We start from the raw sequence: 27,968 nt of genomic DNA, 5'->3' as shown, positions 1-27,968 counted from the left end.
CACATCACCTCACAATCAGAATTAGAGAAAAAGGTAATCCAGGCATCACCTCAAAATTTTGACCAGGCATAGTGTAATAGCGTTAATCTCATCATCCGTTTTTACTCTATCAGACTCTCGACTGAGAAAAGTAGAGGACGGCTTAGATGCAAATATAATGTACACACACAAAGGAGTTAATGCAGCGAGCTGTTTAGCAGTTCCAGATGACGAAAACCCACATGACTGCATTCCACTGACAACGCAAGCCATTATAGTGAGACCCGACTTGCATGCAAAATCACAGGATCGACCAGACATTGACTTGTATGTATACGGCTGCTGTTTCAGAAAAGATAATGGAGGACTAAACGCAGCATGGGCAGTGGTTATCAAAGATCAGGGAAAGTTTGAGACACTAAGTACAAGAGAAGTGAAAGAAAAAACCGTCAGCTCAGCGAGAGGAAGTGATGGCAGTGACAGCAGCTCGTAAGCATGGTGAGGGAAAGAGAGTGAACATATACGATAGATAGATAGATAGATAGATAGATAGATAGATAGATAGATAGATACGATAGATAGATAGATAGATAGATAGATAGATAGATAGATAGATAGATAGATAACTTTATTTATCCCCGAGGGGAAATTAGGTCATCGTAGCAGCGGTACAAAACAATCAGAAATACTAAAAATAAGATAAAATATAAAATACAAAATATGAACAACAATAAAATAAAATAAAAGTACAGTATCGCAGATAAACACTATATTACAATACACTATGAGGATTTTAATGTGCAAGAGAGATAAAGGTGCATTTCAGTGATAGTTCACTTTGAGTAGTGCAAGTTTTTTCCCTGAGCGTTGCTCAGCGTTGATGGCAACTATAGGTTTATCATGATTAGACTGTTTGCCTATGACATTATACTCTAAGAGGGCTAGTGTGAACAGAGAAAAGAAATTTACCCCTTATGAGTTATTTACAGGTCGCACCATCCCTGGACCAAGACACCAGGAACCGCTGCAGCCAGGGGCCACACCAGGACTAGCACGGTCCCAGGTGACTCAACTCCAAGGCTGGGTAAAGACATTGTCAGGAAGCCAAGGGGGGTCAGGACCAGTACCCGCCTCACTGACTCTGTTAGGTGAACCTTGGGTATATGTAAAGACATTGAAAAGAAAGTGGACACACCCCAGGTGGACAGGACCCCATAGGGTAGTGGAGCGAACCTCCACAGCAGTAAAAGTGCAGGACAGTGACAAGTGGATTCACCTTTCAAGGTGTAGACAGGGGGAGGAGCCCAAAAGGTCCTTAGATCAAGTCAGAACAGATCTAACCGAACAGGGTTAAGGGACTTCTGTAAATACATATAATCTATGATTGACCCACATACACCAATAGTAAAGAACACCACAGTATATAGAGTTGATAAATAGGGTAAAGGGGTTAAGTAGGAGTAGAGAACAAACAGTGTGTGTGTGGACACTTAGTGTGTTTATTGTAATATTCATTATTTTAGTGGTAATTTATCTCATATGTGCATGGTTTGATAATTGTTAGAGTTATAGAACTTGGCAGGCCACGTCCGTGGCATCCCTTTAGACATCCAGGATTTTGTGGTCTCGGAGGAATGATCACTCTGGTGAGTGATCAACAGGGGGAATTGAAGAATTAAAAATCAATGTGTTAGTGTGTGTATTAGTAATAATTCAATTAATAATCACGTGTTAGTGTGTGTATTAGTAATGATTAATAAGAGTGTGATAATCAATGATTGAAGAATTAATAATCATATGTTAGCGAGTTTATTAGTAATGATTAATAAGAATGTGATAAGTGTGATTATTAGGTATGATCATTTAAAGTGTGATAGTGATTATTAGTCCAAGCTCAAACTTTTCTGTTTCCAAAAGCACACAAACTTTTGACTCAATCTTTTTCTGCTTTCTCCAAAAGCACAGGAACAGTAAGTCGGTCAAGGTCACAAAGACAATGAACTAGCCATGTTGCAAATATGCACCTGGCAAAGTTAGTTGAGATTAGGGAAATTGCTGTACGTGTTGTGCTTTCTTCACAGATAAAGAAGAAGACTCCTGCTCTACAGAGGCTACTCCTACGCACAGGGAGGAAGATGGAGGCTGGAGCAACTGCTACTTCTAAAATACACATATGCACGCACAAGCGCACACATAACCACGCCTTTGTAACAAGTTTATATGCTGGAGTTTTTAGAATAGATATCAGAACTTCTTGACTCTGATCACGGGTACTGTGTGCTCACAGTTACTCTAGATAGAGAATAGAACATTTCTCCAGACGTCTGTATCATCCGATGTCCTTCTGCTAATAAATGCCTGCTGGCGCACTAAACTACCAACGACTCTGCTGACTCCAGAAAGCCTCCTGTAGAATTTGAATTACGCAATATATACTCTGCTAGGTCCTTTTGATTGGTGTGAAATTCTGAAAAGTATTGTGTAAAATTCCTACACCACCCACCGGCCTTCTCTCAGCCACACACACCTTTCTGAATGATGATCTCTATACTGTGTGACACACACACGCACACACACACACACAGACACACACACACACACACACACACACACACACACACACACACACACACACACACACACACACACACTGCGTCATACACAATGCCTCTGACTCATCTAAGGATTTTAAATATGAACAGCATGGATGTGAAAGAACTGGACTAATTCTGTTCATTTTCAGGGTAAGAGTGAGCATGAAAGAGCCACCTGAACTCATGAACTGCTGTCAATGTCTTACTGCTCTTGTAGCACCACTAGGTGTCAGAGCAGCATCTATAAGGAAGTTATTCTCATCCACCCCCCTGGTCTCAGGCAGGGCTATCTGCACTCCATCTTTCCTCTGCAGTTGGTGACGAGGCTTGATCTTGGTGCTATGCAGTCGTCCGTCTGAAACCAGTAAAATGAATGACGACAGAGGTGCGAGCGATGCAATACTGATGACTCACCTGTCTGAACTTGGCCCTGGCCTCCTTCTCCTTCATTCTGCCGTGAGCAACTAGATAGTCAAATACTTCTCCTGGAGTAGAGAGAGGAAATATACAACTATCAATCAGTATATTATCATTTTATATTACATTTAACGCAACTAGGGTTACCATACCCCCAAAGAAATTTAAGTCAAAAACAACTGGACTTGGTTGTTTGTCCTAGTCCAGTTGTTTTTGACTTAAATTTCTTTGGGGGTAACGATGACGTGGACAAATGAGAATATTCACAGGCTTCGGGTTATCACAATCATGTATTCACTCTCGCTGTGAGGTACTTTAGATAAAATAAGTTTAAAGTTTAAAGATTTCTATAATAATATTGAGGCAGCTTCCACTTGCACGACCTCATGGTATTCAGCACTGACAGGGTTTTTGTCTTTATGTGGGCTTATTAAGCTATTTTAGAACCGATATTGCAGAAATGACAAGCAGAAATACGCTCACATGATCAACCAAATGTCACGCATTCAGTGTATATGCATAAAGTCTTCACTTACCACCACTGGCGTACTCCATCACCAAATAAAGTGTCTTCTCTGTCTCAATCACCTCAAACAATTTCACTGCAGGAGAAATTGAGAAAAATAAAATGAAAGGAGGCTTTCTAAGAAAAGATTGTTTTTAACAATGAAGGTTTTACATTGGCGTTAGCCGAGTTTACCGGTCGGGTTAGAGATCCCTCACTGCATTAAAACCGATATCTGAATGTGAATTAAATCTTTAGGAAACTAATATGTTCCAAAAATATAAAGGGAAGTCAAGTATTAGCATAGATCTAAGGCTACTGTTAAGATCTTCAAACTTTTGGTCCGGTCAGTTTCTGGTTAAAGTGGCCCGGGAAAGGGAAGTTTGGGGTCCCCTGCTAGAGCTGCTGCCCCTGCGAACCAACCCCGGATAAGCGGTTGAAGATGAGTGAGTGAATGAGCTGTAAAGCTCCTTTTTGAACTTACCTATATTTGGATGATTCAGTATCTTCATTATTCGGACTTCCCTGAAGAGCTGTTGAGACACAGAGGGACATTTAATGCATCCAAAGAGATATCGAATGACATTACACGCATCCCTGCTGGGAAAGCACTGTTGGTAAATGTTATCAAGCACTTATTAGGCACGGAAGTGTGAATACATCGGACACTGCATTACGCTCTGCAGGAACATGAGAGCACCTGAGGATCATGGGACTTCTGTGCTTTGTACAGCAACAGTGAGGATGTTGCACTAAACCCTACACAGATAAGGACCAGAATTACTGGATTACTACAGAATTACTCCACTGACACGCTGCAGTCCGGACAGTTGGCCATCCAAACACCCAGTCATCATCACACAGCCAGTCACTACAGAGTAGCAGTACACAGGCTTTGAGTCAGTTCAACATTTGCTGCCTAATGTAATCATCTTGGCATGAACATACAAAAAAAGAGCAGCAAAATCCCAACTGTGCTTTAGTACTGCATTGCTAGAAAACAAAGCAGAATTTCAGCCCCTTTAAAAATGTTTATTATGATAATCTCTTCACTGCGGATGGAGACATTTTCTATCAAGTCCTACTTTCAACAAGCATCCCGATAGCAGTTGAGTGGGGAGTCAGAGAGGAGAGCACTGAGAGTTATAATCATTTAAAGCCGTGTCTGCTCACTCTCGCTGTTGCTGTTAATGTCAGATGAGCTCCTGCAGCCACTTAGAGGTGCTGTTGAATCATTTACATTCTGCTGACTCCCAGTCATGCTCAGGCTGTTTGAGTGTTAAATTTCAACACTCGCTCGACTGGGATTCAGCATCTACTGCTACCTGAGACTGAACACAGATTTTTTTTGCCATTTGCGGACCACTTTGATTCAGCAAAAAAAGGCCCTGAGTAATCCTGCCTTGATCGCCTGTCTATTTTAAAATGAGAAAAGAGACAATTACTCTGCACGTCATTATCGAACATGTCAAATTAAAAATGAGAGTGAACACTGTAGCGGTGTTTATGCATGTGTGTGCGTGCAGCTTCCCTGTTGGCCTTTTAGGTCTTACATAAGTGTTGGGATAGTCTATGTTTCTAGGTCATCAAACAGCCATTTTACCAGTGTGAGCAGGCCCGACTCTGTGGGACCTCTCAGCTACAGTCTGGTTCAACAACGTGCAGGTACTCTCTCTCACACTAATTCTTCCCTCTGTTCTGTCTCTACTTGCTCTCCTGCCTCTCCTTTTTTCCCTCATCTCATTAGACCCAGCGCACTACAGTGCATACACATAGGACGAGCTGCTGCAGAGGGCTTAAAGGATGAGCCTTCTATATTTTTCTGTCACAAAAATCCAAAAAAAGGACATGAATATAGACACATTTTTTTCCCCCTACTAACAAGTATTTTCTGTGCAGCCAAAGCCTGATATAGCTTATTCCTCGATGACCAACACTGGGTGACGTATGCCTTCATTACAATAAACATGGGCACTGTAGTTTATTTTGTGTCACGATTCTCCAAATCCATGATTCAATTTGACTTTCAATTTTAAGGTCACGATTCCATTCAATTTAAAAATATATATATATCAGCACTGACAGCCCTGCCATTGTTGGTGGATGAGGTCGTGATTAATAAAGAACAGGGGCTAGTTTCACAAAGATAAACTTTGACTTTGGCTTAAACATAACAGCTGGTCAGAATTTAGATAGATGTGGCTCTTAGTCCACAGTTAGCCTGGGGGAGGAGTGACTAACTTTTTAATCTTAAAATAGCCTACATTTTTTAAACTAACCAAGCAGCAAAATTACTATAAAGACTGGTTTACTAATTAAGACCAATCTAACATATCATATATTTGAAACCAGAGTAAAAAAGGTACTGAGAGGCAAATCAACGCATTGTTAGTTTTGGTCTTTTAATGGGATTTGTAACATCATTTTTGCCAACCTCATCCTTTATTATAAATTCAAATGACCTAATGTGTGAACAGATTCATGGGTAAAATCCATAGGTAAAATCGTCTATGTACACATAGAGTAATGTCATAGTTAAAATGATGCAGTCATTATACAGTCATAGTTTGAATAGAGATCAGTTGTGCACAACTGCTGATTCCTCTCAATAACACCTTGTAGCTAATCTTAATAGTATATGCAATATGTACACACACTCACCTTGTACAGACAGTATACTACTAGGCACTATTATTGTAGGTTATAGATTTAGATAACACTAAGATCCTTTAATTTTTCTAAACTTTTAACTGTTTGAGGTTCTTCTTAAATGTGATTTGTCTGCTGTAAGACTACAATTTCCATTTGGGATTAATATAGCAATCTATCTGTCTATTTCTAAAGCTGACAATTTAAATGAACGCAGGTGTGTGCAGATTTCATAGATTGAATCTGTTATGGCGCCACACGTGTTTTTGTCAACAATAAATCTTCAATTTCAGCTGCTACGTTGACATGCTGTGCTGAGACATTCCCCTATGGTAACAAAGTCAATTAGAGTGGAAACACACTGAGCCTCAGAAACGCGCCCATCCACTCACGTGCTTTAACATGTGACGTCAAGACAGAACTTCTTTATTATTCTGAATGAGTGATGGACTAAAGAGCAAGTGTTTAACATCCATCTCTTATCTCTTCCCCCTCTCTGCCTCTTTCCTTCTCTCTCTGTCGTTTGTGTCACTGCCCTAAAGCCCTTCACATGGGAAGCATGCGTGCAGCCACTTGGAAACAAAAATTAGAACAAATCTGAACGAAAACGACGACAGCAAACACAGCCCCCGTCAATAAAAGCTCGATAGGGATGAAGCCACCACAGAGGCTGACATCAGATAATGAGTTTGGGACCTTTGATCCAGTATTAATATCAATATAGAGTATATCTACAGGCACACAGGGAAGTCACAGCGTGGCATAAAGCAGCCGTTATGGTGAAGGTGAGAGATTACTGAATATATATGCCAACATCCTTGAAACAAAATGATCTTCTTTCAAATTAAAATGAATCAAAATGGTCGAGTTAGATGATGCCTTGAGACAGCGATTGAAGAGAAAGATTTACGAGAATAGTTACAAAAACAAAATGTGTAACACAGACATGAAAACACACCGTTTCTAATGCGCCCGAATCTCAGCAGTCTGTGCCAGTGACCTACTTCCAGCAACCCAGGAGCACCCAGACTCCTAAACTAGCCTTAATTACAGCAGAGTGCCCATGCAGAAGGAGCAGAGCAGCAGATATTAGACTGGGAACAGTTACAGGAACTGGCCGGACTATTTCAGTCAAAGCGGCACAGCTGCTCATTCAACATGGAGATTATTGATAGGATAAGTGGCCTGGAAGCCCTTATCCCTCTAATGAGTGTGTGTGTGTGTGCATGTTTACGCACAAACAGTACTTCAAAACCAGTGACAGACAAAAAGCCAAACACAGGGATCAAAAGTGTCACTGACATCCAGACAACCTGTCCTGTCCTGTCCTGTCCTCTCCTGGACTCCTGAGGTGCTGAAAATAAATAACCCGTCTGTACCCCTCGCTGCTTCTGCAAAGAGGTACGACCTCATATTCATTATCCACAACTTCCCTTTTACCAAGAAGCCCATTTTAAAAAGATATTCATCGTTGCACCTGTAAACACATGCATATCTTAGCAGCCTTAACATTTGATTCGTTTCATGATTCACGTCGGACAACAGTGCTGTCTGTCCAATCACATTCCACACATTTGAACAAGACAAAGCTTGTGTAGCCCGAGGGCTTGACAGCATTTCAGTGGCTAATGTAGAGTGGCAGGCGCAAGACAGCAATAAAACAACAGCCATTAAGAGGGCCTGACCCCATGGTGGGCTTTTTGTTATGGGCAGAAAATACACAGAAGAGTCAGAGTATGTTGTTCTGAACATGTTCTGTCTGTTCCTGTAAAACCATCACACTCAGATATAACATAGTAAGACTGCAGGTTAGCAGTGCGGTTCTGAGCAACGCAGCGAAAATAGATTTTTCGGAGAAGCTGCCAGTGTTTCAGTCGCCTCATTCGCTCTCGTCACTCGCTGCGGCCTGTTTTGCGTCAAAACTCTAACTTTTCCAAACGTAAACATGTACATTATTGTAGTTTAACAGCACATCATTTTGTCTGAAATGGCACATTTATCATGTCTGACTGGTCGATTATATAACCTTTTGGTCGATGATGTCATTGTGGAAGCGATGAACACTCTTATTTACAGATTAGAAAGAGACAGAGAGCGATTGGATGGTGGGATAAGAGCAGTGTTTGCTCAGTGAAAGAGGGGATTAACAGAGAGGCCTATTTTAGGGCTAAAATGCCTAAAAACCCTGACAACGTCAACATCCCTGACCACAGATAACATGTGATGCATTGCCTCTGGCGGATCTAAGGAGGTGCTTTGGTAGCTCAGCTGACCTCATTTCCTGTTACACTGAAACCGCCACAAAGTCACACCAGGGCAGAGAGCTCCAATGGGCCATAAAGGAACAGACCAAACCTTCATTCGAGCCCCATGACTCATTCTGGCCTCTTTTTAAAATGAGGGAAACACCACACTGACAAATAAGATCAAGAAAAGAAGTGATAAAAACAGAGGTTTTAAGATTGAATTTGAAGAATCATGAGATCAGAGGATGTTTGCATGTATGAGTGAATGAATGGCTGCACACAGGTACAGGAATGCATTCATGTGTGTGAAATGTTGCAAAATGTGACACACACAAACACTAAAACAACAGTGGTTATGCCAACGAGACCTGAGCCACATGAGCCACATGATCTCCTTGCCTATGTTTGTATGTGTCATGCAGGCGTGTGTGCGTGTGTGTTTGTGGCTGTATAGGATCTGCGACAGCCCTGGCTGTGCCTGCAGTGCCAGATGGTGTGCCCACAGCCTCGCTCCTCTGAGACCATAAAAAGAGAGAGATCAGTGGCATTTTGAAAGAGTCGCCGTTAACAGTGAGCGGAGAAGTGACGCGGCCAGATCAGACCTCTGAAACCCCACTCATCCACAATGACAATCAAACAGGGTCACAAATTTAAAAAAAACCAACAAGTTTATGGTGACTTGTATGCATGGTTCAATTCATCCGCAGGTGTTACCCTCATTACAAAAGGTTTAATCAATTCCAGTGCAGAGCAAGAAAACTACACAAGGTCGCACAAGATTTCCAGAAGCACTCAAGAATCCCTTAACCTCTGCTCTTCATTCATGTAAAAAGCCTGTCTGTTGTTTATACCCACCTCTAGAAACAGCCTGCTCAGCTACACAGAAAGCAGCAAATTTAACCATGAAGATACGGACCGTAGTATTTTCAAATCGACTGCTAATTGTCATGGATGAGAGGGGGTAAACAAATCCTTACTAAGATGGGAACAGGGGAAGAAGAGCAGCAAATGACACCCTCAGGGAACGTAGTGAAATTCAGTCTAGACTTCTAAACAGGCACAAAATAAGCAGCCAAGTAGGATCTTTCGATAAAAAGAGACAATTTTAATTATATTTTTATTTTTTTAGGATTTTACATCCTTTGAAATGAAGATTGCTGGAGAGTAAAATAATCCACAGGGCTTCTGCAGATACCTGTAAGTCGGTTAAATTAAAGGGCCAACAGATAGTTTTCCACCCTCCTAGCGTTCCAATGTGGTATTGTTGGTGGCGATATCATAAAGAGGGTAGGGAAGCCAGATAGGGATCACTTTCTGTTTTCCTCTGAGCTAAGTTACCAACAACACGGGACACACTGTATTTGTTTCCAAACAAACTGCACAACGGAGACGCGGGTGATAACATATTTTCTGTCATTGAGTTTCATATGAATTTGAATCAGAAACCCTGATCTCAGTGCTCGGGTAAAGGCAGAATGAAACATTCGGTATGATAAAGGCAGAGTAAAATACCTGGTAGTAATTAGTAGGCAGGTTTTCTTACATAGATTAGTTGAAAGAACAGTTCTTATTACTATCCCTCTTCCTCCATTTGGTTTTCTTTTGCCCGTATTGGAAGAGTTGTTCCACCATCTGTCATTCACTCTACCTGGTGATAGCTGCTGTTAGATATTTTGATGCGTTTTAACCAATAATGTGGTGTTACATTAACGGCATGTATTGGGCTTTTATTGTGAAAGGCAAGAACGAAGTAGTGAAGCTGTAAAACACTGCTGTGGAAAAATAGTTTACCTTTTGGTTCAGACTACAAAGCCCCCTGTTATTATTTATTATCTTCATAAGTACAGGCACAACTTGCTTTAGTCTTCCTGTGTGCTGTAAACCAAGCCTTCATTGTACCTGGTGGCAGACAGTAAAAGCGGGGCTTATAGAGAACCACTAAACGCCATTACATTGTGCAATCAACATTTACTTCATAAAGATAAGTTAATACAGAAAATCTGTTGGCACAGTGGTTGGTTTAAGTTCTTGCCCTCTGAACTTACAGCTACTTTTTTTTTATTCTAGCAAATGAGAACCACTGATTGACTTCATTCTTAGATATTAGACAGATATTATTTCGCCAATCCAAGGTCACAAGAGTACCAAACAAATAGCTCTATTGAGGTGGACGTTCCTGTTAATGCATCCATAGTAGAGCTTTCACAAGCATCGCTTAGGACACTGAGTCAATGAGACCATCGATTCAATCCAGGAGACGACTGCTGCATTATAAGACAAGCTTCTGCATTGCAGATGGCAGTTCTGTATACCATTACAACAATCTATAGTGCAGAGCAGAGGGCATTAAAGTACAACGCTATAGAGAGCTATGCAGAGAGAAACATGTCTTTACACTCAGATACAGATACACAAACGCACAGAGATATAACACAGGAAACGCACCAAAAAACAACTTCAACATGCTACTTCACCAATAATAGCTCATCCCCATTGAAAAAGTCATAAGATTTCTCCATATTGACCCTCTCAGGTCTACTGCAGCTGACATCTGAAAGGCTCACTGAATAATTGATCAGAGAAATCCTGATTGGTCTGCAGTCTCACATGATTCGTCTGCCCCACCCATCACCAGGCAGCGGACAACCTGTCCCATCAGGTGTGTGACCACTTATGACCTAGACAAGACCAAAATCGGTAAAGTCCATTTATATTCAGAGTGTTGATGCCACACACACACACACACGCGTGCACACGCACACGCACACGCACACGCACACGCACACACACACACACACACACACACACACACAATCCCTCTAAATGTTCCTTACCCCACTGTGCATGTGCAGATTAGAAACCACACAATAGACTGTTGTAACAAAAGAGCTCACACAATGAAATTTATCTCAGCCAGATTAGATGAGTGCACAACTTGGTGCTTGAAATTCTCACGGCGTCTTTGCGCTGATTGGCTAAAGAATTGCAGTCGGATCCCATTAAGATCCAAGACAATGCCCGGCAGCGAAATCACACTAAAAATGTCCAGATAGTTTTGTTTTACAGTTTACAGTTAGGATTAAAGGCAAGAACCATATTTGTAATTTATCTCACATTAGCCCTTTCATAATTATACACTGTTTGATTAGCCAACACTTTATTTCCACCAATTACAATCAATGAGGTCTCTCTGCTCAGACCAATGTGGGATGGCAGACATTTTGGTACGGTAATTTTAGCTAATTGTTGCTAATTGTTTTATTGCCATTAATATTTTGTGATGGTTAAAATGTTCCTTTATTACAGTATAATGAGTCACTGTTGCGGTGGATGTGCCATGTCCTCTGATCCAGATTGGACCATTGTGAAAAAATGAGAACCAAATAAAGAATCTTCTCTTGATAACAAATATTCACAACAAGATGACCTAAATTGAAGAACTTGTACAAAGTATTATCTGAGACAGGCCTATCTGAAATAAGAATAGGTGACGTCTATAAAAAATGAAAAGAGGAGCCATGCTGCAATAATATAGCCTTGTGAGACCATCCTGATCTCGCGAGCTGCATTGTAAATTACTCGCAGATCAGTCTGGTAACGTGAGACAGAGAAAATTCAGAAACATTTGCCAAGCCAACGTCCAATCAGTGTTGGTTTTGAGGAGGGTTTAAGTGTGACACAATGAGAAACGACTGTTCAGTGTAAACAACATGGCCGCTTCCACGGATGACATGAGCGCAGCTATCGAGCAAGTTTTATCAGAATGAGAGAGTAGTCCTTCTCTGAAAGAAGAGCAGAAAGGTCACTGGAGGCTTTTCTCTGAGGAAAAGATGCTTGTATCCTTTACCGCCATGTTGTTTACTTTCTGAGCTTTGCCTCGACATCTGTAAGTACGTCTTACGCTTCGTTGATCTGATTGGTTGATTCGGCCCGTCTATCACTTACATAGGTGGTGATAGACAGATGGTTTATTAAATCAGCAACCAGTATTTTAGCCCCTTCCCAAAAGATCTCCAAATGACATTTCACAGATGGATATGCTGAGCAAATGCGAGTCATGCGAATCAATCCATCTGGCGGAGTCAGGTCAACATGAATATCCACTAGGGCATCTTTTTCTAGATCTGGGTACAAAAAGGATCGAAAGCAGGTATCATATGATTGGAGAAGTCTCAAAACGACTTTATTATTTCAGTATATTAATCTAACCAGCTCTAATGGCACATTATTTTGAGTATACTGTAGCAGCGACTGCTTTCCTTTCGCATGGTGTAATTTATCATGAGGATTGTATGAATGTGTGTATGTTTTAATCAGCAGAAAGAGCTGGATTTTGAATCAGTTATCAGGAAGAGTACCCAAACCATTCGCTGTCTTTGGTTATGACTGCTATGGGTAAGTGACAAACCGGCAGGCAGGGGTATTTTTAGCTGCTCCGAACCACATACCAACAGAAAGTCAAGGGGAGAGGGTTGTGAGGGGGGTGGCCGGATTAAACAAGCCTTGTGGTCTCTCCTGACTCCATCTGATTACATTATGTAAAACAGCACATCCTGAGTTCAAAGAGCAAAGAAACAAGAGCGGGAACAACTCAGGGATGACTAATGGAAAAGCCATGAGCACTGTAACTAAGACATTAACGTTACCATGTGGCCATAAAAACAGACTCACCTTCTGTAGGCTGGTGGGATTCAGCTGGGTTTTGTCTATAATCTTCACCGCCACCTAGAGAGAGATAGGACAGAAGAGGAAGTGAGAAAGACAGAGAGAGAGAGAGAGAGAGAGAGAGAGAGAGAGAGAGATGTAGAGACAAAACATAACCAACAAGATGTTAAAAGTAATTCTAGTTTTGTACTTCGGTTGTACAGTGCATGTGTTGAAATCCTCATTATTTCACTATTCTCCTGTGAGGAAGCTTTATCATAACAAGTAGGTTTCATCTGAGCACACCTAAAAGCTTGTGAAGAGCAGCAACTTTAATTGGTTAAAAAACACAAATGTTAATGAAATTAAAATAAGACCCATTACACACAGAAACACTTACAGTATATGAAAATGCATCCAGAGACAGCGTGTCCAGCTGTCCCTGTGTGACAGCCAGGGCAGTGTGAGTATATATGACTCGTCACGTCGCACGTAGGCGATCTACTGTGGGCCTGGGTAGTCTCAACCATCCATCTCAATAATCACCCCGAAGTGCACACTGAAACAGACTGGCTCCTCTCACTTTCTGAGAGCTCAGCAGCTTTCACAAAGCAACTAGCTGAACCACACTTTTACTATATAATGTTATTACACTGAAATAATACACAGGGCCTTTTGTTGTTGTTCAAAATGATTCAACAGTTATTATAGTTTTATTATACAGACTTAGGAATGGCATAATGGCTCTATAAATATGAATGTCACCTCAAAAAGGCAATTACCACAAGATTTTTGCTAAAGAGAGGCTCTAGGAAAGCCCACATAGCCGGTTTAAACCACTTGGGAGCTGCCTGGCCTCGTCGAGCCGCAAGATGAGTTTAGACCATTCAACCGTGTCCTTACACTCATCATTTCAGTGTTAATCATTTTAAATGTGTTGGTGTTTATTCTATGTTGTAGTGTTTGTCAATTTCAGTAGAAGTAATCTCTGATCCAAGCTGCTACATAATGATTCTTATAAGTGATATTTTGTAAAATAAATACCAGCATTCATACTTAATGTTGTGTGTGCTGCTTATGTGACGGGACACTGTTGTTCCATAATGTAACTCAAACTGAATAGGAGGAACAACTCATGGCTCCGTGGTTACGCACAGCAGGACGTTTAGATAAATGCTAATGTCAGCATCTTAACATACTCACAGTGACAATGCTGATGCTAACCAGCTAAGGATTGAATGTTTGCATAACCGGTTAGTTGTAGCATGTTCATTATCTCTATTTTATGTGCCCTGTGGCGTTTTCTTGAGAACAAACAGTTATGTTTACACTTGGTTTTACTCACAAAAACACATTGTGTTCATCCTTAAGCTTAACAAATGTGTTGAACGCATTAACACACTCAAACTCCACAGGGAACCTTTAAACTGCCCAGATATTCTGTTGCCAATAAGTCAACCAATAACCAGAATAAAACGTTGGCATTGTAAGTTTCTGCAAATCTGTTGAATGTCAACATTTCTGAACCAATGTAACACGTTTTTATTCCCTACAAATCACCGGACACGAACCGCGGTTTCCCAGGTGAAAGTCTGGTGTGTGTTTGACCCAACCATCTAACTTGATCTCCTCCCCTCTCCTGTCTAGCAGAAACAATGGCTTTGAACGTGTAATATCTCTAATTTTAGATTGGAGTCAATCGAAAAACCGGTAGGTCACTTACAGACGTAAAAGGGTGCGAATAACATTGAATATCAACGTTTTGGTGGTTCGCCGAAATGTTCAACATTTTCTCTGGTGACCAGTTTGAAATTAGTACTTTATGTAGCATACTACAGTATGTCAATTAGTAGAGAGTATATTTTATAGTAAAACATGTGGAATGGGTGATACTGAGGCATCACAGTAGCCCAGTGGTTAAAGTTGTAATCACAACGTCCCCAGTGCAGATCCAGCTCTGTTTAAGGGTTCTTCATTCTATACAACGCAAACTAACCACATTATCAAGTATAAACTTGGTACTAATCTCCATCCTACACTATGTTGACAACAAACATATAGCACAAGAAACTACTGGTATTCATATTTTCTGTTAGTTTAAAACATACAGTACATTATATAATGGCAAGTGTGGCTTACACTGATTTCAGAACTGTAAACTTGAGAAATACCTTCAAGGATGTATTAGTTGTTGTTTTTTTGTTTTTTTTCAATAGTGAGCAGGTCCTCTATCTCTAAAATGTGTTGTAATGTGAAACTATCAAGACTCCAGAACTATCTCAGAAGTATCTCACTTTCTCTTTTGTCATCCTGTACGTTCAACTGTTCCATATGGTTCTGAAGCCGAGATTGCAACCATTTCCAGCCTTTGGAGATCAATGCTACCATGAAAGCATTAATTACAATTGATCATAGCAGGATTAGCTTGAATTTGGCCTTATGAGAGCTTAATAAGCATGCTTCAGTGGATGCAGACTCTGGCTCTAATCCCATACAGCCTGGAAAGAGGAAAAATCAGAAAGCAAACGCTGAGTCACAGTGCGGGTTATTCTCTAAGATCTACAATACAACTGAGTCCATTTCATTTCAACCAAACTTGTAGACCAAACTCCACAATGAGAGCAATGTGGTGGCAGTGTAAGGGAAAGAGTGAAAGACTGCAGAAAAAAAGGCTTGCTATGTGTAGACACGCAGTACGCAGGTGGTGTCTATTTGCAGCCTGTCTTAGGTGAGCAGGTGGGTGCACAGACAGACCCCACTCCCCTCCTCTCTGTTTCCTCCTGTCAGGAACAAAACTCAGGTGGAGGTGTGTATGTGTATGTCTGTGCGTGCGCTGACGTATACCTGCAGGTGTCAGAGCTGTCCCTGTGACTTTTCTGTTCAAACTTCCACTTTTCCCTTTGCATGACTCAGACATATTCATTACATTTCCTCTATGCTACACCGTACCAATATTTACCTTCTTGTTTCTTAGATTGAGAGATCTGATGAACGAGTGGATGGCATCACATCTTTTGCCAACGTCTGTATACATGTGGGTGAGTGGGTTTTTCTGTCTAATGGATTTGAGGGCGAATAATTCAGTTCCACTGTGACAGAAGGGCAACGTGCATCACTGTTAATTATTCAGCGCGTTCGTAACACACGGCCCATATGTTCTTCGCCGAATGCAGGTCTTGTGATCGAGCGCGCATTTTGAACACGTGAATATTTAGCTAGAGAACACAAGAGGGTAAACTTAGTCAAAGCATCACTTGTGCGCTGAACAGCTTTACATGTTCCTCTTCATTTTCACTTCCCCCCTGAGCTCTTTTTACAGGAACACAGGATGATGATCCCTGTGTGCTAAAGGGAACTCTTGTAGCAGAGTATATCTCGTAAACACGATAGACAAGCTTTCGCTGTTGATAGAATATGAAAACATGCCTAAAATGTACAAGAATTTACATAATATTATTTTATTGTCAAACTTATTTCATAGTGAGTATTGTGCATATTCTATCCATCAATAGACACATGTAAACTAACTCTGATATAGAGTAACTCGTGTTGTTTTTTCTTATTCTGATTGAGGGTTTAAAGATACAGGGTGTGTTTTTACGACTATAAAAACATAAATGACTAGAATAACTTTTTATCACAGTTTTATACCTACCTACCACATAACATCTGTATGTTTGCTTGTCTTTGTTGTCTTTGTTTAGCTGTGTCTGTGTTGTTCGTTTGGTGCATTTGTTCTCTGTAATGTAAAGAGCAAAATATTAACGGGCAATTATTTTGATTTGCTTCCCTCTAGGTGAAGGTTTTACTTCCCTACTCCCTTTTTATTACTTTGATGCATTTTGTGACACATGCACGACATGAACATCAACAACAACAGTGTATTGGTGTCTATGAGTTTATGTATCTCTATGTTATATTATGTATTTTTTGTTGTATTTTATATTCATTTCTATTCACTGCTGTTTGTACCATATTGGCCCTTGTGACATTAAAACATTACTCTACTCTTTGTCAGCAAAAACACCAAATATTCCCTCATTTCAGTTTCTCAATTGTGAGAATTTGCTGCTCCTCTATGTTTTTTATGAAAATATAAAGACCAAACGATGAAAGCGTTTAATTGATAAAACACACATAACCAATAAACAATAGCTAGTCGCAGCCGTAGTCCACATACTTTTTTTTTCAATACTGCTATACATCACAATAAGACAAATGTATGCAAAATCAAATATAAAATAATCAAATTTATTAGCAATGTAATTAACTTTGTTCCACTAGTATGCATTACACCAGATAAAACTTTTCACATGTGAAACAAAAACCTTGATTTGTTGAATAATTCATTTAGACAAAATTCCACATCCAATTCCCATCAGTGCAGCTGATCATGTGTGTGTGTGTGTGTGTGTGTGTGTGTGTGTTTGTTTGTTTGTGTGTGTAGTCACCCTCTTCAGCAGATAAAGAACACTGTCACCAAGAAGTGACTGCTGCTCTCCTCAGAGCTCTTTTTTAATGTTTTTCTAGTTAGGGTAAACTTTGAAAAAAAAATGTGAGAGGCTTGCCGGGCTCGAGATCAGATAGCGTCATTTTTAGTGGGTTATGTTCTTTCCACCTGTTTTCTCTCTCTCTCTAGTCCATGTCTTTGCATACTGATGAGCCAGCAAGGGCAGTCAGGCACACAACGCAGCAGCTGACCTTCTCAGCAAACAGTGGGCAGCATACTCAATATGCCTGTTTAACATTAACATTAAAGGACGCAGAGTGGATCAAAGTGTTACTAGTTGACCTGGGAGAATATCCACGCCCTCCATACTCTGATATGACTGGGAACATAATGTAAGGCAGTACTGAAAGGTTACAAGGGGCTAGGAAATAGACATGGGAAGATATCTGAGGTGGATCGGAGCTGTCAGTGAGTGCTGCGGGTGCTGCTGCTGAGTGAAAGACAGTGAACAGATCACAGGTCATTGTTTTCTCCTTAGGGAAACAGGAGCTTTAATTACAGACACACCGAAGCAGGATGTCTATCACTCCGACAGGTCAGCAGTGTGTGTGTGTGTGTGCGTGTGTGCGTGCGTGTGTGTGTGCGTGCGTGCGTGCGTGCGTGCGTGCGTGCTTGCGTGCGTGCGTGCGTGTGTGTTTTTGTGTGTGTGTGTGTGAGTGAGAGGCAGAAAACTTGTCTCACCTCTCGTCCAGTCAGGACATGTCTTGCCAGCTTCACCTTGGCGAAATTCCCCTTCCCAATGGTCTTGAGGAGACGGTAATTGCCAATGTGGGGGTGCTCCTCCGTGGAGGTGAAGGAGTTGCGGCATCTCGGCAGGCTGTGGCGACTCGCAGACTTTGTCGGGGGGACTGGGGGTTCGACAAAGCCGTCCACCGACGAGTGCTGCAGGAGAGATCAGCAACATTTTTATTATACAGACAAAAACGCTACATGTCCCTGAACCTATCTGGCTTTTTGACACTGTCACTAAAACCTCTTGCTACATTAGATGCAGACATACAAACTACCCAGCAGAGGGCTGCAGTGGATGTGTGTGTGTGCCAAAGGTTGTATATTCGTTGTGCAAACAGAGATGACCTCATTAACCCAGATTCAGATTCAAGAAGGGGATCCAGTGTTCTACATGTGTATGCAGGTGAGTGTGAGCATATATAATGTACATTTACATGCAGACACATAGTACTACCCTACATGCAAGGGCAAAGAGAGACTGTGAGAATCAAGTTCCCCCTGTGACACCTTAACCTCCAAAAGACCTTATCAGCCACAAGACAAGATTCAATAACAAAAGAAAGTAAATTCCTTTGACTTTGTGCCTTTGAGAATACCTACAAAATGTGCAGTACAGAGTCAAGGGTAACGGTATTACCCGATAACAACAAGTGTCCCTGTGATGTGGCATGTGAAGGTGAATTAGGAACAGCTTGCTATAAGTACAGCGCTGGCACAGGCAACACTGAGTCTTTGCTGGTCTGTTCTCTCTCCTCCACGACAGCTGCTGATGTCAGTCCAGGTCAGAGATCCCATGATCCTCTGCTCCTGAGCACCACGCCCAGCAAGAGAATAAAGCCTTGGTCTGGTTACCCAGGGTCCCCTGCTCCCGTTTCACTGGGGAAACGCTACACCCTGCAGGGTGCGCATCACCTCAGCTAGCATACATCCTGACAGAGGGAGAGCGACACTGCAGGATTCAAACACTCCCTAGTGTCACAGTGTGTGACAGGGACAAGGCAAGGAGAAATTTAGATTAGATGGCAGTCAAAGTCAGCATCCTTGTTTCTAATGCACCAAAACTCGCTCACTGGCTTTCTTATTTGCAGCTGGTAAATGTCCACATGAAGTGACTTTAGTTCTTTCTATCAACTTTAAAATCAGACATGTCCTATGACCACTTCATCCTTCAGATACACACACACACAGACACACATGCACGTACACACAACCATATACTTGACCTGACTCCAGGTCTGTAAATTGACTGCGGAGCATCTGGACAGGCAGGTGATTCGGAGCACTTGATTAATACCCAAAGTTTGTTTCACTCACGCCCAGCCATTAACTCCCACCCACTGACATTCTGTCTTCATGGAGGGCCAGACATGAGAAATAAATACAACACACACCTGCGCAAACACTAACACACATAGAAATAAGAAAGCCAGGAGAGACCTTCTTCTATTTTGCTGCACTTAAAGCCACTCGTCTCTCTGAGTAATAAGCTGTTATGCAATGCAATTCAGCTGCTAGTGGGCCCTGGGGCTGCATGATGGGAGTCGAGCAGAGGCAGGCTAGGCTGGCTGGCTACTGCCAGTGCTGCTGAGGCAGTTATTTAATAGCCGCCCAGCAGTCTATGTCTAAATGAAACCTAAAGTAGCATTAAGACTGTAAGACTGTTACATTAACGCTGATACATTTCCGAATAGGCAGAGAATGACCAGAGAGCTGATATCATATTACCTTTTAAATGGGTTCCCCAATTTAAATGTTATCACCTGAAAAATAACAATACAGATACATGTATACTCTGAAATGAAAGAGAGAGCCAAAATAAAAGCTATTTTAAAACCTGGGAATAGCCTTTAAAAGACTGCTTCCCTCTGCTTGTAACACAATATAACAGGACGCTCTAGTCTGTGCCTCGTCTTGTTTCCAGGAAAAAATCAGACGAACCTAGATATGTCAGAGCCTGTCAGCCTACATAGAACAGCAGTCCTCATTAGGACTGATCTAAAAAGATTTGTGTTGTTATTATTATTATGCTGGGCTCTGTGAGCGCGCGAGTGTATGCGCGGGGTGGCCGCTCATAAACATTCCTTCACACGGTAAATGAGAAATGATCTATTTCTACAGGCTGACCACAAATACATGTCTGTATCAGAGTCGTGGCAGCAGAATGGTGAATAATAGGCTCCCTCCTCCACCTCCTCCTCCCCAGCACTGAGCGTGCAGTTACAACAGGGCCCAATAGGTGATGGATGTCACATTGCGATGCTACCAAGCGTTGCCATTGAAAGTAGGGCAACATCCTCCCCCACCCTCCCTAAATATTGACGGTGTGAAATAGAAAATACCCCCAGTTGCACGAGTGGAGCAACACCATATTCTCACAGGCCACATAAGCAAGGTTTTCATTCTCAACGTGAACACTGAAGCTATCATTAAAGCCAGCATACTGACGCAGTGCGTTGTTTAGGCTGGAGGTATTGTGTACAGAAACTAGGACAGACATAACCAAACTGCACCTTTATTCTAGGTTATTCTCGACTCCGTGCTTTCATATCCGTCAGAGGGGATAGAGGAAGAAAAAAAGCCGGAGTGCTCATTGATCGAGCTGCTCTGCAACACTTATCCCCGAAAGCGGTGCCTTAAACCTGCACCGACCAGTGCGCAAAATAGCAACATAGCCGGGTCGTTTTTTATTCCCACGCCCGGTATAACACCGGTGTCCCTGGATAACAGCACTTACATTCTCGGTGTCACGCTCGTTCACCGTGGGTAATGGCGTTCTGGTCGACATCTTGTGTGCTTCTGCAGGCCGCTCAGCGATGCAGCGGGCTGGGGGCAGAGCAGAGCAGACACGGCGCGGTCCGTCGGTGCCTCTGGCCCCTCTCTCTCTACATCCCCTGTAAACACCGCAAACAGCGGCCTTTTTACCGCAGCATAGCTCGCGCAGCAGGGCCCAGCCGACGCGCCAGATTTTCTTATTGGCTTTGTGCACTTCCTCTCAGTCAGGTAGGCGAGTGGCAGACAGAAAGGGAGGAGAGAGAGAGAGAGAGGGGACGAGAGAGAGAAGAGAGAGAAAGAGAGGGGGGCAGGCCAGGAAGATGCGTCGGTAGCGGACGGGTCTGCGCAGCGCATCTCAAACCTCCCACCAGGAAGGATGGAGGGATGTCTCTCTCTCTCTCTCTCTCTCTCTCTCTCTCCTCAACACTCTGCCTTTGTCTGCTCTTTAAATCTCATTATTCAAGTCACCAGAAAACAGTTAAGTACACAGTTTTGAACAGTGTCCGTCAGATTAAGGCCAGATCTAACTATAGGGCGTGTTTTACAGTCTGTCAAAATCTGAAGAAATATTTCTATTAAAGACATATTAATGTGGGTTTGCAGTGGAACTGGATAAAGGGCTCAGTTATTGCTGGAATAATACAAATAAACAGCCCAAAATATGTTAGTTAACATCACAGCTCAGTGATTTACTACCTCATGTGATTTGAATATGATAATGTGGTACAGTGTCCAGAGAGAGGCCTAGTTCAAGGGTGAGGCCTGAGTCACATTGCAAACTGGACAGACTTTGCCATCTGTTGGACAATTAAAGCATTACACCCCACGTTGTTCTTCCAGTTATGTTTGATATCTTTTTTCTTTTTTTGAGTGAGCAGGGAACAAAATGAGTCGGCCACTAAAGAGACATGTTTTGTGTTTCTCATCCATGAAATCCTTACCTGAGTTTTTTTGGGTGTGGTGTTGATGATGTGTTTTTGTGCAAGCAGGTGTGCATGCGTGGTTTGCCCACAAGGTGTCAGGCTGCATCTGTAATATGTTGCACATCTGCAGTGTTTGACATGTGGGCCCCAAACAAATAATGCCATCACTCATCTTTTTTATTGTTGTTGTTGTTGTTGCTTGAATTAACTTCAGCTTTTATCCTCCGTCTCATAAGTCATGACTGCACTGACACGTCATACTGTGATGAGGAACAAGCGGTGCAACAGGAGTTAATGTCCATTACGGAGTCTCTTGTATGAGATGTCACGTCTTCTTTGTCTCTGCAGTATATTGCAGAATTCAGGCAGACGGTTGCACTTTCCGGGCATTGCATGACTGATGGTTTGTCTCACACGGCAGAGAGGCCACAACCATAACAATGGACACAGCGTGACATAACGTATCACAATAACTGATGGATATAGGACCTGAAAGCCACTGAGAACATTAGGTCTGTTTTTGTGGTTCTGAGGAATCTGCAGTTTATTTTTTCACCAACTACAAACTCAGCTCAGCTCAGAGACGACCGCCACCCTCCTTCACACCAGGCTAGTGTGCAAAACATTGAATCACTGAACAATATTTTGTCTTCATGATGTTTTTTAAGGGAGAGATAGCAGAACAATATGCAAAGAGATAAGATGGATTCAACAAAACAAAAGGGGTCCAACACTGAATCTTGGCATGTAGATGGGCATTTTTGGAATTCTGCATCTGATCCCAGCATGGATCTGGTCCCAACATAGCAGATCTTATCCTCTCTGAGCCCTAACAACTGGGGCCAGCTAAATTATTCCAGCAAGACACATCCTCTTACTGCTAATTGTGAGATATTTGGTTGGTAGACCTATCTATTTTAGATGTGAAAACATTTAGACAGTTTTTACCCAATGAAATAACATTGACTGCATTTTTGTTCATCAGACTTCACTTGGAAAGGTAAAATCACTCTAAAAATAATTGATGCATCTCAGCGTTGGCCTTGCGTCGAGCTGCGGCCTTCAGTGCTCTCGTCTTCAGCACTAAAGCTTTCACACAGCAATGTGTTCGGAGCTGGGATTTGCATTCTGTACCTGAGTTGCACTGCTGTGGAATGTAATGGGCACTGACACTGGTTTAATGAGTGCATGTACACCCAGGGCCAAATGCAATTACATGCTCTCACAGGCAACCATCAAAAAAGAGGCAGCTGTTAAGCGCCATTCATCGCGGATGGTCATGCAGTTAACTGTATTTGCAGGACAGGGGGTGAGAGGAAAGAGTAGAAAGACAGAGAGGGGGGAGGGCTAAACTCATTATGAGACAGATAGTGGAGTAGCATCTGTCAGCATTGGCACTTTACCATAGCTCCTTTTGCCTGACTCAGTTTCACCAGTGAAAGTCAAGCCACGCTTTCCAGTCAGTAACGATGTTTGCACACATCCTGCAGAAGTGTGGGAAATACCATGAACAGCCTCTTCAGGAAGGAAGATGTTTTGTAGAGTTTCGCATTCTCACATTCAGTCCCAGTTTATGCCTCTCATGTATTACCATTATATCCGAGTTAGGGCTGACCGGTATGATATAAAAATGTCTATTGAATGAATTTTTCTATGCAGTTTCTATCGCCATGGCGAAGAACCAGAAGCTTTATGTTCTGATCCTTGCACGTTAACCTTTTTTTTACGTCAAAAATTCTTAATAAAATACCAAGAATTTAAATGAGTATACAAAACCATGTGGTTATTTCATATAGATTATTTATTTATTGAAGTACCAGAAAACACGCTATATCGTCATAGACGTATATCCGTATCGAGGTATGACATGACCTATATCTATAGAATAATGATGATGATGTTTGAGAAGGTTGTTTAACCCTTAACTCTTGCAACCATCTGAATGAAATAATATTCCATCCACTGCACATAAAAAAAACAATTTTTCAAGGTTTTTCAAGCATCAAGGTAGTTTTTTCTTTTGTGCAGCACAAGAAAAGGAGGGTTACATCAATAAAGACAAATTTTACGAATAATCAGATTCACAATTTTTTCATGTTAAATCAAAACTCCATCATTTATAGTTGCACTCCTTTAACAATCACAATGTACAAAATATCAAAGAAGGATGTCTTTTTGTATTCTACCTACTTTTTTAAATTTATTTATTTTTATTTCACACCAGACCACAGCAATCAGACAAAACAAACTACAAACACCAACATACCTTGGGGAGCAGGTTTTAAAATCGTTTTATTATTTATCATACAGCAGACAGAATTTTTTTTTCATCCAGATGGTTCGAAGAGTCTTTGAGGATTCTCTAAATACCTTCAGAACAGACGCATGTCTTGTTAAATGACATTCTGGGTATTTATTTTTCTAAGAAAACTGAAAGCTCAGCTCTGTGAATGAAATGTAATGGTAATACATGACAGACAAACTGGGAGTACCTCAAATTAGACTCAAGGTCTAGTTGGTTTTAAACGAACATGATGAAGTCCAATATGGATAAAAATAGTCACAGTCCTAAGTCTGTATTCTGAAATACTGTCACATGTCACATGTTGTAACTCATCAATTGGAGCTAAAAGCACCAAAAAAAAGTCATCAGCACACATTCCTGCTGTAGAAACCTGTTAACTGCACACCTTACAAGGCAGAGCTTGCACTCCGCTGTCTGCTCTGACAAGTCAATAAAACCCACTGGTATGCTGAACATTTTTGGAAGGCAAGATAGATATGAGGCTGTGGTGGAATTTGATCAGGCAGAGCGCCAGCCTCCTGTTCATTACAGAGCTTTCCAGTGGTAACACACCCTCCCGGTGAGCACACCTCAACCTGAGGAAAAGTATTACTGACTGGCACATCAACAACCCGTGCCCACCCTTGGCCTCCCCCTCCACCTGCCCGTCTTCGTCGCTGTCACACATGTGCTCAAACACGCTACATACAGCACACACACTTCATGTACTATCTTGATTTCTCCAAAGTTGTATTGGAAGGGATGGCAGGGTAGTGGAAACTATGAAAAGACTTCCAGGGCAGATGTGAGCTGACAGGGTGAGAGAGATGGAAGTGAACTGGTCGTAAGTGAGAATCTCAGGATGAGGCTTCATACCTGTCTTTTCTGCATTTTTTGTTGCATGGTTTTCTGCCACTGTTGGAGAGTGAGTTACACATGAAAAATACTTTAATTCTTTTCAAGATAGCATCTCGATTTGGCTGACTCAGACTGCTGAAGCCCCATATTAGTTTCAGATACACTTTGAAATACATTTTTTCCACAGAATGAAGATTTTTACAAAGCACAGGAATGGATCATTAAATGCCCAGAATGCACAAGAGGAATGATTTCAGCAAGAAAAACCATAGAAGTGTCCATATAGGCATCCTTTAATGCAGCCATGAAGGAGAGGGTAGCATGTGTGTGAGGCAGCCACCCTCTAGCACTGCACTGTAAACAATTGTCTTGTAAATTAACAGTAAAATACTGGCAGCAGGGTTGCCAGCATTCTACTGTTAATTTTACAGTTCACCTACTGTTATCTACTTTACAGTATGTTACTGTGATAAAACCACATACTGAATTACAGTACAATCCTGTATCTTCTTGATTTGAGAGTAAAATACTGGCAGCAGGGTTGCCAGCATTCTACTGTTTATTTTACAGTTCCCTTACTGTTATGTACTTCACGGTATGTTACTGTGATAAAACCACATACTGAATTACAGTACAATCCTTTATTTCCATGATTTTTACAGTAGACTAAAACAGTAAAGTGCTGAATGAATTCACAGTATACAGTACTAGTGCAAGGTAGTTGCAATATTGTTTTTTTTTCATTAATTGCATTTAACCATAATCCCATATATAATACAATGCAGTCATTTTTGTAGATAGAGCATATTATTGTCTGAAAGCCACTTGCTATGAATTAAGCGCTGTCTTCACTGTAACCTCGTTCAGCAATTCTAATATACCGTATACTGTTAGTTAGTTAATTATAATACAGCCATTTAACATGTGTAAAAGAAGAGACTTAGAAAATATCAATTATATAACCTTTATTTAAAAATGATCACCAACTGCAATACCTAACAGGTTAACAATTGAATAAAACAAATTCAGCTGTTTTAGTGTTACTGATTTGCTTAGTTTTGTAGGGAAGAGATACTATGTACAATGGAGCTTAATCAGCTTGTGGCGCTTAAGGCCCTGAATAGATACAAAATTATCTACAATGGAACACTGATTTTCAGTAAAGTTATTTAAAGTGCTTGCATTGAAACTGTGAGTTGTGCTAAAACATAATAATAAAATATAGAATAAAAATAAATAATAAATAACAATAATAATAATCCCTGCTTGTTTACTGTAGCTGCACACACGCTTTTCTGCAGCGTTCAACGATATAAATATCTACGTTTTTTAAGTGCAATATAACATATTTAGTCAGTGGAACGAGAACACATACATAACTGTAAACAAAAAAATGGGTAAAAACAGTGACTGCGACGATGACCTACTCACCGACCTATACAAAATTCTACTGGAAGTCCATCAGATTCTTCAGAAGTGTGGACACATGGGGTTTGACTGTGACAACTTCTTCTGGACAACTTTTCCTGTTTTCTTGGAGATAATCTTTCCCCGGCTGGACTTGGACTCTCTCTCTGGGTTGATCCCAATGAAGCGCCTAAAAAACACAGCAGTCTGAGATTAGAGGGATAGCAATAATGTCTGCTACTATATAAAGAGGACTGAGTGATATGGACAAAATCAAATCAAAATACCTTTGACCAAAGACAACCCGAAAAGAGTGCTCACTCACAATTTCATGTCAGAATGACTGCTTTGAAAAAGGACTGTTAGGTAACACAAGCCTTACCTTTGAATGAACTCAAGACTCATCTTGGTACTGCAGGTTGAATATATATCACAGGGAAAACAGAGCTGTCACAAAGGTGGGCTGGATGCCCTGACACAGGGCATGACCTTCAAGGCTGATCATCCAGCGTCCAATATTCATAGGCTCTGTTCCACCTGAAACGTGAAATAAGAGAAATACCAGTACTACTTGGAAGAACATTCATGCTTTGTTGCAATACAGAGAACTCACTTATCAACTTAAAGCTCATCTGATATGAAATAGACAGTATGTCCATTTACTGAATACATACAGAGGAGGATTAGACGAGGAGTTGCCGGTAAGGTGAGGGTCTTCTCGACGTCATCAACTGTGGCAGACAACTGTAGGGCACATACAATTTATTAGTAGTGAGAACAGTTTCGTAAGAACTACTGTAATGGAGTTTTTTCACTCTTTTTTCAACTTCTGGTCTTATTTTTACTGACCTTTTTATCTTTGTAATTTAACTTTTTTATATGTACAGTGTCCAGGAGTCTGAGAAAGGATACTTTTAAATTGAAATAATTTGTATGACTAGTTTTATTTATATTATTATTTTTATTCATATTCAATAAATCAATAAAAAATTAAGAAAGAAGAGACACTTATGTCTGAAAGAAGGATGAGCACATCTCTGGTAGTCTGGTAGACTCTGACAGTAAATCCAACAGTGATAAGAAAAAAATGCCAATACACACACACCAAAAAAAGGTTAAGCTCATGTTTGAGTGTGATTCTTGGCAATGCAATATGCACTGCGAACATTAAAAGAAAGAGCTAAGTAGTTCAAGCAGCCTCACTATGTCGTTAAGGTTGGCTAACTCCCTCTGTAGGCTAACATCAGCACATGAAATCAAACAGGTTGTATACAGCTTCTCATTGGTCTCACTGAACAAATAAGAATAATGAATAATGTAGATATCTGCCTGCCTGACAAAAATAACTATAAGATAGCATGCTAAATGTTCCTGCTGTACCTGTCCAGTTACCGCATGACAAGTTAAGATGACCATATACTGATTAATCACAGTTTAACTAAAATAAA

General features: G+C 41.1%; 1 protein-coding gene across 2 annotated transcripts in view; it reads right to left on the bottom strand.

Moving 5' to 3' along the window:
• LOC310953643 (serine/threonine-protein kinase MARK1-like) overlaps nt 1–21,197 on the bottom strand; it is a 38,194-nt gene extending 16,997 nt beyond the window's left edge. For both annotated transcript variants that reach the window (XM_083922737.1, XM_083922736.1), the window contains exons 1-6: nt 21,011–21,197; nt 18,226–18,426; nt 13,062–13,115; nt 3,980–4,028; nt 3,527–3,592; nt 2,988–3,058 (exon numbers count right to left, since the gene is read on the bottom strand). In XM_083922737.1, coding sequence (XP_083778863.1) covers nt 2,988–3,058; nt 3,527–3,592; nt 3,980–4,028; nt 13,062–13,115; nt 18,226–18,426; nt 21,011–21,061 — 492 coding nt within the window. In that variant the 5' untranslated portion in view covers nt 21,062–21,197. The remainder of the gene's footprint in view (nt 1–2,987; nt 3,059–3,526; nt 3,593–3,979; nt 4,029–13,061; nt 13,116–18,225; nt 18,427–21,010) is intronic.
• Nucleotides 21,198–27,968: the final 6,771 nt, after the last annotated feature.

Source organism: Echiichthys vipera (genome assembly GCF_963691815.1).
Source record: "Echiichthys vipera genome assembly, chromosome: 11".
Taxonomy (NCBI): Eukaryota; Metazoa; Chordata; class Actinopteri; order Perciformes; family Trachinidae; genus Echiichthys; species Echiichthys vipera.
The sequence above is the reverse complement of the archived record's forward strand: the minus strand, read 5'-3'. Positions and strand labels throughout refer to the sequence as shown.